General features: G+C 33.5%; 1 protein-coding gene across 1 annotated transcript; it reads left to right on the forward strand.

The window, feature by feature from the left end:
- The first annotated feature begins 4,226 nt into the window (after positions 1-4,226).
- Positions 4,227-15,328, forward strand: LOC110662220 (polyadenylate-binding protein 8). Its single transcript, XM_021821128.2, has 9 exons — positions 4,227-4,868; positions 12,014-12,132; positions 12,247-12,903; positions 13,005-13,082; positions 13,187-13,276; positions 13,622-13,759; positions 13,880-14,053; positions 14,130-14,333; positions 14,775-15,328. The coding sequence occupies exons 1-9, from the start codon at positions 4,640-4,642 to the stop codon at positions 15,015-15,017; spliced, it is 1,932 nt and encodes a 643-aa protein (XP_021676820.1). The 5' UTR covers positions 4,227-4,639; the 3' UTR covers positions 15,018-15,328.
- Positions 15,329-16,512: the final 1,184 nt, after the last annotated feature.

Here is a 16,512-nt window from a genome sequence, read left to right on the forward strand (position 1 = left end):
AGACTCAGATTACCGAAGGGGGACTAATGATATCATAACCATTAAAATAATAAAGATGAATAACGGGTAACCAAATAATGAGTAATGAACAATTCGAACTAGATAACCATATGACACTTGGACACTCGAACAAGAGAGTTACTTGCTCAACTATACTAACGATACTCAGATCACTTTTAAGGATAAAGATCCCAAGACATTCACTATGATTAGAGTCCCATCCATGTGAGGACTTAAGTAGCAAAGTAGACTCCTAGTTCTACTCAACCACAGGCTCCTAATCCTCATATGAATCTATATCAAAGCCTATATAAGGGCCATTAGGTATGCATGCTAACTAGCTTTTATCTATCCTATCATAGTCCAGATCTTACAACTAACTTAAACATTAGAGCGGTGGTCAACTAACCCACCGGTGCTTTTCTCTTGTGTAGATCCTATCATTGAGCTCAACATCCTCAAACCACAAAAGAGGAGAACAATATCAGTATAGATCAAACAAGAAAAGGAATCAAATCAATAAAATTAAAATCAAAGTTTTACCTTTTTTATTTTAGAGGTAGTAGTAATGAAAAATACATAAAAATATGAAACAAATATAAAAATGGATAAAATATTATGAAAATGCTCTTAAGATATCAATAAAGAACTTAGAAAAAAGAAACAAAAAAACGAGTACCAAAAAAAAATTGAATTTGAAAAGAGCTATAGTTTACATGTACGTAGATTCTAATATAGTTTTATAAAATGAGTTTGCATACAAGTCTATAAGGAATTAGGGAAAACTTAAAACATGAAAGTTTTAAAGAACATTTTGAAATCTGATTTAGGCTAAAGAATCACTAAAAAATGTGAATTCATCACTAAATTATGTCCTTACAAAGTTCTAGTTCATGTAGAATTTTATAGAATCAAATACAAAAATTTTAAAAATCATAACTCAAAATCTACAAATCAGATCAAGATGAATTACATACGAAAGTTGCATGAATTCTCATGAAGAATATGGGAAAAATATTTTTAGGATCAAAAGATCTACCTAGCTATAACTTTTAAGCTAGGTAGAAGCTAAATGTCTTGAAACCATACACAAAGTTTGCAAAATGTCCTCAAAATATGTTCTATGACATTTATGAATAAAAGAAAGCTAAAAATACATGAGAGAGATGTAAAAGAGATGTTCTATATGTTCATATTATGTTTTCATCATATTCTTACCTTTAAAGTAAAAGTTAAAAAGAAAATATAGAAGAAGAAGAAGAAAAAGATGAAAAGAGAGGCTAGGCGCATTAGCAAGGGCAATCTACCCTATTATGAGTAATTGACCCCACTCAATTTAAATATATATATGTATATATATACATTATATTTAATTTTTTATATGACCTCACTTCAATAAAATAAGTTTTTTACTCCAAAATATTTAAAATATTATTATACTTAATAAATCTAGATTTATTGTTTTGATAATCATTATATTTAATACATTATACTTATTATTTTGACAATTGGCATGCAATATATGAAAAATATAGTGTATACACTAGTTTGTTTGTTTGTGAAATTGGGTTAGTATTGCAATTATAAGTATTGAAAGTATAGTTTTTGTGATAAAAATTATGATGACTAGATTAAGAAATTGAATGGGAGATCAATCGTCTGATAATTCTTAGATTACATTTGTTGAAAGATGTTTTTGATAGCATTAATCATGAAGCGATCAAGTGACATTTTTAGAAAATCAAAACTTAATGAGGAAAATTGTAAAGATAAGTTATATAGAAAATTTATTATTTTATAAAATTGTTTTTTTCTACTCAATTATTGCTAAATATTAAAATCTATATGCATCATTCTATTTCTTTTCTCAATAAATAATTCATTATTATATAAAATTCTTTCTTTTTTTTTTAAAAAAAGATGAGCAAAACAAAATTTTATTGACTCCATTGATTTAATTGCCCGGCTCCACCCCTACATGTGAGAGGCTATAAAGAGGGTATGTGGCGTGTGGTGTGGTTGTTAGGAGTTTAGAGAGGTATTTAAGGCTTTTCGTTATTTAGGAAGATTAAACCTAGCATAATTAGGAAAAGATTTGACTTATTACTCTCTTTCCTATTTAGGTAATTTAATTTCTTAAAGAGCAAGATTTTTTTCTCTTTCTCTCACTCCAAAATCAGCAAGGGTGGATTGGCTACCCATATTTGTATTTTTATTTTTTTTTAAGTATTTTCTATTATTTTCTTTCTATTTTAGCTTCATTTGTTCATAAGTGCAAGAACAAGTCCACATTCATTCTCTACCTACCATTGTTGGATGATTTGGACTTAAAACAAGGTCCTAATAGGTCTTGTTTCAATTGACACTCCCTAAGCTCACTGTGGTTAAATGTAGCTTTGTGTTGGGTCCAACTAAAGCACATTAGGTCTACACCTTGCTTACAGGCCTTCCACACACTCTAACTTACTTTATTATTATTGTTACTGTTATTATTATTATTTTAAATCTATTTTTATTTTTAATATATAGAACATCTCTTACATCTGTTCATTCTTTGCCTTCCCTTGTTGGACAAATTGAGCTTTAAAGCAAGGTCCTAATGGGTCTTACTTCAATTGGCACTTCCTAAGTTTATTCTAGTTTAGTGTAGCTCTAAGTCGGGTCTAACTGAAACATAGAAGGTCTATACCTTGCTTAAATGCCTATTGCACTCTCCAATCTAATTTTTTTTTTCTATTATTATTATTATTATTATTATTATTATTATTAACTTAATTTTATTTTTTATTTTTAACATGTAAAATATCTCATAAACATCAATTCAGTATCTTCAACATCTTTAAAGGCTTTTAAAACTTTTATCATTATGCTCCTCACTACTTTAAATGTGTAGGTTCTCCAGGGAACAAAAATTAGGGATTTGCAATTTCAATATAGCAATTCATTTAATGGATGCTATAATTCATGAGGGATATATTCTTTTCAATTATATGTTATTTTCAAAATTACTTTGTAAAAAGGTATAAATTTATTTTTACGCTATATATTTAGATAAATAGATTTGTTTGACTTGATTCAAAAGATGTTATATTAATTTCAATTAATAAAAATATTTTTTAGTATAAAAATTTAATGAAAAACAAATATAAAATATATTTTCTTTTTAAATATAAAATTTAATCAATTGACTAATTTTATTGTGAAATAAAAATTCAAGTACTATATTGCATATATCTTAAAGATTTGACTATTTCATTCAAAATTAAAAATTTTAAATATAATCTTGATTTTACATAAACATTTTGCTTTTTAGTCCAATTAGCTATATTTATTATTACTTTTTTTAGAAGAATAATATAGATTTTAGATTTTTATTTTTGCGTCGTGTTATGTGAGTGTGTTTGTTGAAAAAGAAAATTAGTCAAAATTTAGAAAAATTCATAATTTAAAATGATTTGAAATTTTCTTTCAATTGGATTCTTATAATTATATATTTAATTTTTTCAATTATCTGATTCAGCTCAATTTAAAATCAAACCGATCAAATGTACATTTAATAAGTATTCAAAAAAAAATTGAGGGTATTAAATTAAAACATACCAACCTAAAGGGCGAAATAATGATTTTTTTTTTCCAAAGTGAAAGAATGAAATTTAAGCTGCTATTTGCCCACATGTTCATTTTACTAAATTTATTGGAAAACATGGCAAGAAATAGTATGAATCCATCAAAATTCGCAGTTATAATCAACAAAATTTTGGAGTTATTAAAAAAAAAAAAGTAAAAATAGTAATTTTTTATATAAATTACATAAAAAGTGTAATAATAACAAAATAAAATTAAAAAACAACTAAAAAAAGTTGAAAAACCAACAATATCCCTGGAATGTGATCGAGATTACGAAGGCAGAAGAGGAAGACGAGTATCCTATTAAGAAATCTCCTAACCACGTTTCGGCGGTTGAAGTAACAGTCAAATCCATCGTGCTTTTTTTTCATAATTGATTTCAAACTAACCAAACAAACACTACTACTAACCACGCGCTCCCACCGCACCTGCTTGTAACCGCAACTTTCCTATCCTAAATATACCATCCACGGTTAACCAGTTTACTTCTTCACACCGTCACCTGGGCCCTACACACTCAACAAATCCGACGGCGGAGATCTCTCCTTTTCAGCATCTTAGGGTTTTTTCTTTACCCAAACGCTTTTTATTCTTTATATCCTGCCGTCTTGACCTCCCAGTACCCTTTCATTTCCAGTGCCGTTCCAATCTTCCCCTTCTTACCATTCTCTGTTACTTCCTCAAGCGCCGCCAGTCCTTTCGGCGGCCAAAATCACCGTTTCCTCCTCGGCCTTCCCTCTCCTCCCCTATCAAAAACTCCAAAAAAAATATATATATATAGCAAAAAGACTGAAACAAAAAAAAACAGAGTGTCTATCTTAGTCATTTTATCGAACATTTGGTGTGCGCTTTTATCAGTCGTTCGTTTGCTTAAGCTAGGGTTTGGTGAAGCGTAGAGAGAGAGTTAGGGTTTGGTGTTTCTTTTATTAGAATAAAAGAGGAGAGGGAAGATAAATTGAAAAAAAATAAAAAAAATTGAATAGTAAATTTTTTCAAGAGAAAAAAGGGAGAAATGGCACAAGGTCAAGTTCCGGTTCAGGCTCAGGGTGTGAACGGCGGAGCCAACCCGCAGTTTGTGACTTCCCTTTATGTCGGTGATCTGGAGGCGAACGTGAACGAAACGCACCTTTACGATCTGTTTAATCAAGTCGGGCAAGTGGTTTCGGTTCGGGTTTGTAGGGACTTGACTACTCACCGATCGCTCGGTTATGGCTACGTTAATTATAGCAATCCTCAAGATGGTTAGTATTTTATTTTTCCGCAATTTTTTATTTTGTTCAATTTTTTAGTATTAATATATTATGGATGTGTTACTGTTAGTTTCTTATTAATAGGGAAGACAGATTCTATTATATATATATATATATATTTGAATTTGTTTGATGATAAGTAATAATCTTCATAGATAATCAATGCTCGATTGTAGTGTTCATTCTCGCCCTATAGTTTGGTTTTTATCGTTAGTTTATGACTTATGCAAAATGAGTTATGGCTGATTTCGTTAAGTTACGTGCACTGTTGCCAATTGTTACTTTTAGAAAAGAAATTATACACCTTTTCAAATGCAGTGCCAACACCATGTTTAGGAGTGGTTCTGTGGTTGTGAAAGTGTTCTGTTGCAAAAATGTGAAACTCAATTCTAGTGTTTTTAGTAAAAGAAAGAGACGAAAGAAAGGAAAAAGCTAAGGGCCTGTGACTCATGGAAAATCAAATAGTTTTCCATAAATTTTTTATAAGAAAACTGGAAAATAGTTTCATGTTTAGATGAGTTAGCTTTTCAAAATAGTTTTTCAGTTTTTCAAAACTTAACTAATATTTGCAGAATTGTTTTAAGTTGTTTCCACTGATTTTTGTTTACAACAAAATCACGTTTTCCAATTGTTTTTCAAATGAAAATGATGGCTTTTCTATAATCAAAATCAGACTATAACTTTTTCATAATGAAAATTGAATAATATTTAGGAAAATATTTATTTACAATAGTAAAAATTAATTGTATAATTATAAAATAAATGAATGACGCATATTAAAAAATTTTAAAAGTAAAATATGTTTTTAAATATGTTTTATAATGATTTTTTTTTAATTATGAAATATATGAATATTTTTTGAATTAGAATATGTTTTCTATTATTGATAGGTGAATACATTTTCTTTTGTGTTTTTCCTTATTTTTATGGAAAATGAAAAATAACTGCCTGTTTAGTTGTGAAAATAGTTTTCTGTTTTCCACTTTCTATTTCCTAAGAAAATTCCAATTTTTATTATTCATGAAAAATAAAGGAAAAATGGAAAATGCATTCACCTGTTATTATATCAAATAGTTTTCTAATTAAAAAAATAAAAAAAATTATTCATATCTTTTATAATTAAAAAAATTATATATTTGATAACTTATTTTACTTTTTAATTTTTTAATGTGTTAATCTATTTTATAATAATATGATAAATTTTTTATCATTATAAATAAAATATTTTCCTGAATAATTATTCGATTTTTGTTATGAAAAAGCTATAATATAAATTTTTTTTCATAGAAAAATTATTGTTTTTCATTTGAAAAATAGTTGGAAAGCATAACTTTTGTTATAAAGGAGAATAGTAGAAAACAATTTAAAGCTTTTTTTCAAAGGCACATGTGAACTTGAAACTCTATTTTCTAATTTTCTTTTAGAACTTCTCTAGAGAATTGCTCTAGTTTTCCACTAGTGAACTGGAGTTAAAATAGAAAATAATTTTTCACAAGTAAATTGGCGCTAAAAATTTGGTTTTTGATATGCGAGATCAACTGAATTATGACTATAATAAACATAGGTTTTGCAATGATTGGTAGAAGTAAAAGGACCATCAATGCGTGTGATTTAAGGTTGGCTTTGGAACTCCTCTCCTAGTTTCAAGAGATCTTTTTGTATTCAAGCTATTGATGATTCGTGAGTATCGCAATTGAATAGTGATAGTCATTTGTTGAGTGAGAGATAATTCATTGGAGTACATCAAGGATTTATAGTTCTTGGATACTTGGAGTTGGTAAAATAAATTATCTCTTTCCCATGCAGAACATCTTTGTTGCTGCAAAACTCCCCCTGTGCAGCCATGAGGTAATGGGTTCACTTCTTACTCGTGTGCCAAAACATGAGAATGATTATGTGTTGGCTATTTTGTTTCTTGAATCTCACTTCTAGTCTAAACTAAGGGAAGCACTTGTAGCCCACTAACTTGTAAGCTGGTCAGTTTTAAAAATAGGTTGACTTGTTTATTTATAGCAATTTTTGTGCTTATAAGTTGAGCTTATAAGCTAAAAAAAATAAGCTGGGAAGATCCAGTTTTTCATTTTGGTGCTTATAAGCTTTGTGTTTATAAATAGTTTAACCAAGTGTTTTACTATATTATCCTCATTTAATTTTTAAAATTTCATTTTAAATCTCATTTAATATCCTTTTTTATCATTTTAATAATAAATGTATTTATAAGTTATTTTTTACCAAACACATCAACTGATTATCAGTCTAAGATAAGCACTTTAACCAAACACGGAACTACTTAAAATTTTAAATATTTATAAGCTCAAATTAGCTTATGAGTACTTAGTGTTTATAAGCTGATTTTCATAAGTTAAGTCAAATACCCTCTGAAAGTTAAGGATGCAGCTGAAGTGTTCATTTTGATAAATTAGCATCTTTGAAATGCATTATCTTGGTCTGGGTATTACTCCAAGGTCTTGGTCAATTCTTTTGCATATTATAATAACTTTTGAACCCTTTCTTTATTTGTTGGTCTTATTTTAACTTTTGCATGACATTGGAGTGCGAGTTAGTAGTTGGGATGCTGAATTGAACTAGCCATATTACCGACTAAATACTGACAGTTTTCTAGTAGTTCACCCATTCTTACGCTACTCTAATATAAGCACATTTAATTTAACTCAGGAGCTCTTAGGATCTTGTGCCTCCACATTTATCAAAAGCAATGTTGATGGTAGAGGCACACCCTATTTTCTTCAAGGCATCGTAGAGCTTAGCATCTCATGTGTTGCAAACTGTCATAGGAGCTTTGCAATGCACCTTTTTTGACACATTGATAGGAAGGGTGGTTAGTCCCTAGAGTACCTTACCCACATTGTGATTGCTCCCTCAATAATGACCCTTGGACTCAAAGCTTGCAACCTGTTTTGATTCTAGTTGACAACTTCTTGGTAGGTTGCCCATTCTTATGCTGTTGCGACCCACACACGTTTAACCTATGAGCTATTAGGATCATGTGACACCATTTATACTGAAAACAGTTGCTAATGATAGAGGTACACCTTATTTCCTATAAGGAATTGCATGTGTTACGAGAATGCATAAGGGGGGCTTCGCAATGTACCTTTTTTGACATATCGTCAAGCAGGGCAATAAAGTCCAAAGTACCATGCCCATATTTGTTATTGGAGTCAAAGGTTTATTGCTAGCCCCACTGTTATCAAGTGCATCTCAGGTGCAGTAGGCATCGCCCGAAGGGAAGAAAGGCGCGACACATCATCGAGGCGCACCAAGGCATGCCCTTAGGAGGCCAGGCATAGGAAATTTAAAAAAAAAAAAAAGGATTCTAGAGTTTCTTTTAAAAGCCTGTTGGCAATACCAAAGAAAGAAAAGAAGAAGCAGAAGCAAAAGAAGAGGAGGAGAAGAAGACCACCAAAACTTGTGATTTCCAGCAGCTCCAGCCAAGTATGTTTTAATTTTGCTTGTTTCTTCTTCTTCTTCTTCTTCTTCTTCTTCTTCTTCTTCTTCTTCTCTCTCTCTCTCTCTCTCCTCCATGGCAGAGCCTTCTTCTCTCTCTCTCTCTCTCTCTCTCTTTCTCTCTCTCTCTCTCTCTCTCTGTTTCGTCAGTGCACTACTGCACTTTTTATTTTTTTTGCCATGCTATCTTCGTCCCATCTCTCTCTCTCTCTCTCTCTCTCTCTCTCTCTCTCTCGCTCTATTTCGTCCAAGTCTCAGCAGTTGTGCTTTTTTCTTTTCCTTCTGCGATGCTCATATACCATATGCTTTTTTTTTGGGGTTTAAATTTGTGATTTTGTTTTGTGTGAATGTGAAAGAATGTTGACAATTTGGCATGTGATGTCCATTTGTTGAGACTTGAGATGCTAATTCCATTACTCTAAATTTCTTATTGGTTATTGGCTTTTAGTTTTATGATCGATTTAAATTGGGTTCATTTTCTTATTGCTAATTGCTATTAGGTCTTGTTATAAATTATTAGAAATATTGTAATTGAGTTTATGACTTTGTTATCAAAATTATTAATATCTAGTATTATAATTGGATTATGGAAGTGTTTGGGAGATATGAGAGTGGCATGGTTAACTAAATTATTTAATAAGATTCTAAACTCAAAGAAAATGCCTGATGAATGGAGGAGTATTTTAGTACCTATTTTTAAAAATAAGGGAGACATACAGAGTTTCTCAAACTACAGGGGAATTAAACTCATGAGCCATACTATGAAGTTGTGGGAGAGAGTTGTGGAGCATCAACTACGTCATGATACTTCTATCTCTCTCAATCAATTTGGCTTCATGTCCAGTTGTTGAATTATGGAAGCGATCTTTCTCATTAGAAGCTTGATGGAGAAATATAGAGATGTGAAGAAAGATCTACACATGGTTTTTATTGATTTGGAGAAGGCTTATGATAGTGTTCCAAGAGATGTCTTATGGAGTGTGTTAGAACAAAAGAGGGTATTTATTAGGTACATACAAGTGTTGAAGGATATGTACGAACATAGTTATTAAAGGCGCCCCTCAGGCACGCCTCAGGCTCAAGGCTCACCAGGCTCGAACCCTAGCGCCTTATGCGCTTAGGTGTGCGCCTTTGTTCCAGGCACAAGGTTCTAGAAAGGCATGCTTTCTTTATTTCTATCTTTAGCGAGCACTTTCATTAGCAAAAAAAACAACCACTTAAACTCAAACCAGCAAACCCAATTCAAGATATATGACAAAGGAAAAAAAAGAAAAGCATCACATTTATTTGATTTTTATGAACTTTTTAAATTTTTTACTTTTGCGCCTCACCTCGCTCAGGCGCGCGCCTGAGCCTTGAGCCTTGCGCCTAGGCTCCAGGACTCCTTGGCGCCTTAGTGCGCCTTGAGCCTTTAATAACTATGTGTACGAAGGAGCAACTACTATTATGCGCACAGTGAGAGGGGACACGAGAGATTTTTCGTTCTCAATTGGATTACACCAAGGATCAGCTGTAAGCCTTTACCTTTTTACATTAGTTTTAGATGAATTGACGAAACATATACAAGAGAGTATTCCTTAATGTATGATGTTTGCGGATGATATTATTTTGATAGATGAGACGCGAGGAGTCAATAGAAAGTTAGAGCTTTGGAGAAGTACTCTAGAGTCAAAGGGCTTTAAGTTAAGTAGAACGAAGACAGAATACATGCATTGCAAGTTCAGTGAAGGCTAAATTGGTGATAGGGAAGGAGTTAGTTTGGATGGAGTGGTACTGTCCCAAAGTAATCACTTTAAATATTTTGGCTTAGTCCTTCAAGTAGATGGGGGATGTGAGGAGGATGCTAATCATAGGATTAAAGCCGGATGGTTGAAGTGGAGACGTGCTACGGGAGTTTTATGTGATCGCAAGATTCTCAATAAGTTGAAAGAAAAATTTTACCGTACTGCCATACGACCGGCTATGTTATATGGTAGTGAGTGTTGGGCACTGAAGGAGTCATATGCGTCTAAGATAAGAGTTGCAGAGATGAGAATATTAAGGTGGATGAGTGGCCATACTAGACTAGATAAAGTCCGTAATGAGAGTATTAGAGAAAAAGTAGGAGTGGTGCCAATTGAGGATAAGTTGAGAGAAGGGAGATTAAGGTGGTTTGGTCATGTGAATCGTAGACATACGGAGGCTCTAGTTACACAAGTAGAGCACATTAGGTTAGAGGATAGAAAGAAAAAAAAGGGTAGACTTAAATTGACTTGGAGGAGACTGGTACAACATGACCTAGAAGCATTACACATTTCTGAGGATTTAACCTAAAATTGTTTAGAGTGGAGAAAGCGAATCTATATAGCCGACCCCAAATTTTTGGGATAAAGGCTTAGTTGAGTTGAGTTGAGTTGAGTTGAGTTGTATTATAATTGGATTATGGTATTATAAATTGGTTTGTGTATTGCATTGTTGCTACTTGCTATTAGGTAATTATGGTTTATATTATTATAAATTATTAATTTCCTTGTCTCTAGTTTACTAGTTTATTAAACTTTAACTTTTAGTAGTTTATTTTTACCTCTTTTTGATTGCTTGAATGCTTGTTAGTTATTATTATGTACTTTTATGTTACTTAAAGTGTGATAGAATATTTATAATTTTTTTAATTTTTAATAATTTTTTTTTTTAAATTTTTGCACCTTACCTCTCTCGAGCGTGCACCTACGCCTTTTGCCTAGGCTCCACGACACCTTGGCGCCTTGGTGCGCCTTGAGCCTTTAATAACTATGGCTAGCCCTCCATATGACCAACAAATACATCATTGGGTTGCTTTTTCACGTTTATTCAGTTTGTGCTTGTAGGACTTCATGTTATCTCTCTATGTAATTCCTCATCTTAATATGAATTTTTCATGGGATAATCTGCTAGTAAATGATTTTTTTTTGGGCATGGGAACATAAGCTGGACAAAATGTACTTTGTTGTTGTGTTTTTCCACATTGAAAGACTAGAAATATAAACTTTTGATTTCAGCATATGTTATTATACTGTGACTCTGTTGTGACTAATAAGGAGAATAAGGGGCTGTGATTATATGGGAAAGTAATAGAATAGTTAGGGTAGTCTGTGGTAGTTAGTTGAAGAACTGAAAGTTGTTAGGAAGGTTGTAATTGGCGGGAACAGTTATGGGAAGGGCTGGCAGCTGTATAAATAATAGCTATTGTAACTGAAGAAGGGCATTCCGGAAAAATATCAAGAATCTTCTATTCAATTTCTCTCGTGTTCTCTCTATTCTTTTCTCCTTAAAACTCTATTTCTTTCTCTGCTTTATTTCTGTTGTGTCTGCTGCTTGAGATCCTGTTGTTAGGGATTCTGCTACATAACGGACTCTGTGAGTCTCTGACAAATAATGAGATGAAATATAATTTGTATTTTACAAGTATAGATTTTTTAAGTATGTGCTTTGAAGGATTTGTGAATTGGGAAGCTTTATCTTGAAGGATATTATACGTCATTAGGAATTCTGCTTGAATGAGATAGAGAATGACCAATATATGTGTATACAATGTATGTATACATGAGGCATAAATTACATGATAAAATTGAAGAGTTTCTTGTTCCTTGCATCTGGCATTAAAGCTCCCAATCTCACTCTCCCGCTCTCTCTCTCTGTACTTTTGACAGCTGCAAGGGCATTGGATATGCTGAATTTTACTCCTCTCAATGGAAGCCCCATTAGAATCATGTATTCTCATCGTGACCCAAGTGTTCGCAAAAGTGGGGCTGGCAACATATTTATCAAGGTATTCCTGTCTGCTGATTCGGAGATGTGCTTGATGCTGTGGCTTTTTATATAATTTTTAGTTCTCAACCTTCTATGTACATTCTGACTGAAATTATATATGTAAAATTAACAGAATTTAGACAAGGCGATTGACCACAAAGGATTGCATGATACTTTCTCAGCATTTGGCAATATCCTATCTTGCAAGGTGGCTACAGATTTCTCTGGCCAGTCAAAGGGCTATGGCTTTGTACAGTTTGACAATGAAGAATCTGCACAAAAGGCTATAGAGAAGTTAAATGGTATGCTATTGAATGATAAGCAGGTGTATGTTGGACCTTTTCTACGCAAACAGGAAAGAGAGAATGCCAATGACAAGACAAGATTTAACAATGTTTTTGTAAAGAACCTCTCAGAAGCAATAACTGAAGATGAGTTGAAGAAAATTTTTGGTGAATTTGGAACAATCACTAGTGCTGTGCTGATGAGGGATGGAGATGGAAAAACCAAGTGCTTTGGATTTGTCAACTTTGAGAATGCAGATGATGCGGCTAGAGCTGTTGAGGCCCTTAATGGAAAGAAATTTGATGATAAGGAGTGGTACGTTGGGAAAGCCCAGAAGAAATCTGAAAGGGAAACTGAATTAAAACTTCGATTTGAGCAGAGCATGAAGGAGGCAGCTGATAAGTTTCAAGGGGCCAATTTGTACATTAAAAATCTAGATGATAGCATAAGTGATGATAAGCTTAAGGAGCTCTTCTCTTCTTTTGGTACAATCACATCATGCAAGGTAAGTAGCATTTGGTTTTTTGAGTAGCAATCCACCCATATGATTGGGTTGATTAATCAACTGATGGAAGGTCAAGTTATGCACATTTTCTGTGTGAACAGGTTATGCGTGATCCTAATGGAATAAGCAGAGGTTCAGGTTTTGTTGCATTCTCTACTCCTGATGAGGCATCTAGAGCTGTAAGTGAGGGTTGTTTTTGTTTTTGTTTTTTTTTTTTTTTTTTCCCCCTCTTGGATGTGCATTTGTAAACACCATGTTAAAGGACACATCATTGTTTTGATAGCTCATGGAGATGAATGGCAAAATGGTTGTCAGCAAACCTTTGTACGTTGCACTTGCACAACGAAAGGAAGATAGAAGAGCCAGGCTGCAGGTATATTTTTTCTTAATAACATTTTGAGCCTCCAATCAATAATTGGTTTTATTAAAATATGGCTCCTTCCCTTTATATACACATAAATATTACCTGCATCTGCATGAATGCATTAATGCCTCTTTACTTTTCTTAATGAGATGTTTCCTGACATGGCTTAGATGAAATGTGTGATTAATGTCTAACATCTTTTTCTCTAAATCACTGTGGCTGTGATATATTATCTTTTCCTCATATTGATCCATTTCATGTGGTTGTGTATATACTTTCCTTTAATATTGATTTCATCCAACGGTGAAATGGTCTTTTTCCTCATATTGCTATGGGTTTGCATTTGTTTTACAGGCTCAATTTTCTCAAATGAGGCCAGTTACAATGACACCATCAGTTGCTCCTCGAATGCCATTATACCCCCCTGGTGGTCCAGGACTGGGACAACAGATATTCTATGGACAAGCCCCACCTGCTATCATACCTCCTCAGGTAACTCCTCTTGATGTGGCTTTTTGATTAATCATGTTCAGTATTTCTCTTTCCATTGTTTAGGTACAAATGATCTGACTAATATGGTGCTTTCCTTCTTATGATTTGTGTCGTTATCAGCCTGGATTTGGATATCAGCAACAGCTTGTACCTGGTATGAGGCCTGGTGGGGCTCCTATGCCAAATTTCTTTGTGCCAATGGTTCAGCAGGGGCAGCAGGGACAGCGCCCTGGTGGTCGACGGGCTGGAGCTGCCCAGCAATCCCAGCAGCCAATGCCACTAATGCAGCAGCAGGTTGGCAGTGGTCTGTCTCCTTGTAGCGCATTGACATTGGTGGTACCCTTTGTCTAATGGTTTTCTTTATTGACAGATGCTTCCAAGGGGACGTGTCTATCGCTACCCTCCTGGGCGTGGCTTGCCTGATATGCCGATGACTGGTGTTGCTGGAGGGATGCTTTCTGTTCCATATGACATGGGTGGTATGCCATTGCGTGATACGGCTTTGTCTCAGCCAATTCCAATTGGTGCTTTGGCTAGTGCACTTGCAAATGCTACTCCAGAACAGCAGAGGACGGTATGTATTATTCTTTGTGTTAAATGTTTATTCATTTTTTATTTTGCAGCCTGTGATTTGAGGATGGTTTGGGATGTCTACTGATTCTTATGTGACGCTACTTTGGTCATTTAGTAATCTCTTCTTAAAAGTTAAAATGGCATAAATGTTAGGGTAAGTTTCTTCTTGAAACAGAGTACTTTATTTTTCCTTTATCAATTACAACTGAGCAGTGAATGGATTGTGTTGAACAAGAAGAATAGTATAGTCACCTTCTTACTGATGTACTTTTAAATATGATAGTCAATGAGTGTGATTGATATTTGGGTGGCAGCGCTTCTACATGATGACCTTGAGATATCCATCACCTATATTTTCCTTGGTTGTTATGACTGATATTTAAGCTTGGTGTTTTTCTGAATGAATGTCATTTAATTTTATTTGCTTGATGAATAAATGTAGATGCTGGGTGAGAATCTTTACCCTCTGGTAGAACAGCTGGAGCCTGATGCAGCAGCTAAGGTGACGGGCATGCTTCTAGAGATGGACCAGACCGAGGTTTTGCATTTGCTTGAATCACCAGAAGCTCTAAAAGCAAAGGTTGCTGAGGCAATGGAGGTTCTGAGGAGTGTTCAGCAGCAACAGGCTGGTGCCGCAGCTGATCAACTAGCCTCGTTGTCATTGAGTGACAACCTTGTTTCTTAGGTTGGGTGTGAGCATAACCTTTGAAATGCAATATTTAAGAATCATCATGTGCTTTGATTCATTTTAGACTGATTTTTGTAGTAGCGTAGGAGTTGGTTATGGTTTTCTGTGAGATTTTTCAGAGTTGTTATGAAGGTTTGCCGTACTGGTTTGCTCATGTGCGTGATGTGCACATGTTTCTTAGTTTTGCTTGGAATGATACAATTGTTTTGTTTGGCTTAATTCAGTACGAGTAATTTGAGCTGCTTCAGATTAGAGCAAGTCTGTTTTCAGACTTGGACTCAAATAGGAAGCGGTGAAAATTCACAGCATGGCTATTTCTTTTTTATGTTTTAGGAATAAACATGCAAGATTGGGGCAGTGGTTGGATTTACTATTTATCTGCCAAATGGTTCAGAAGCTTTTAAACATGCTCATGGTGCGGCCTAAGAGGGCGTCTGACATGGGTGAGATTGAACATTCCATATGATTAAGAGATTTGTCCTCATTAACGGTCTATCGAGGCTGTATTTCTTTCATGTTTTTAAGAAAAGTGTCTTTTTTAAAGTAGAAATCATTTACATTATATATATTTGAACATGTAACATCATTAGTTTAATATTTCAAAACGAAAAATATTTTTATGGAAAACAATTTTTGGAAGTTAATTTTTCAAAAATAAATTGTCTAAATCACCAATGGCGCGCACATTCTCTGGGTGACTTTCGAGCGTGGTGCTGGATGATGAAAGTCTGAACCGGTGGGGAGACGAACTATGAAATCCTTGAAATTGGGCGGGGCATCCGATGGTGCAAACTTTACAGCAACTATAGAGGTCCTCCATGAATCGAAGGTCTGTCCATTTTGAAGTATCACTTTCTCTTCTACTTCATGAGTTACGAATGTTTGAATCATTATACTTCACTACTCTGTTTTTCATCTCCTTGCTGCTTTAGAGGGGCATTTCTAGGCTCACAACCCCACTGAAGATTGAAAGGATTCCGTAGACAAGGAAGGAAATTTATGGCCTTAAACGAGCGATCACAACCATCAGAATGCTATTGAAGCTCCAAACACCAAGGCTTTGTCTCTACATTGAAACAGCAAAATCTCTCACGTTGGTTGGGAAAAGCTCAACACAATAAATATACATTGAATGCTGTTGAAGCTGCCAAGAAATTAATTTCCTCATTGATGGGCTCTGGCTGATATGATCTCATAAGCATATGAAAATTATATAGACTAATTAATGTATTTTTTAAAATAAATTAATTAATATGAGTAATATGAACATTTTCATTCAATGCACAAACATATTAAAAATAGAGAAATTAAAAAATAGATAAAATAAAAATAAATGGACTGATTAATGTATTTTTTTAAATAAAATAATTAAATAATTAATTTTATTAAAATAAAAAAAATTAAATATTAATTTTCTCCGAAGATAATTATTTACTCATGAAAGTATAAAAAAAAATATTTTTTGTCTAATGCCAAAAGCAAATAAACAAAA

This window comes from Hevea brasiliensis, chromosome 8 (genome assembly GCF_030052815.1).
Source record: "Hevea brasiliensis isolate MT/VB/25A 57/8 chromosome 8, ASM3005281v1, whole genome shotgun sequence".
In the NCBI taxonomy this organism is placed as follows: Eukaryota; Viridiplantae; Streptophyta; class Magnoliopsida; order Malpighiales; family Euphorbiaceae; genus Hevea; species Hevea brasiliensis.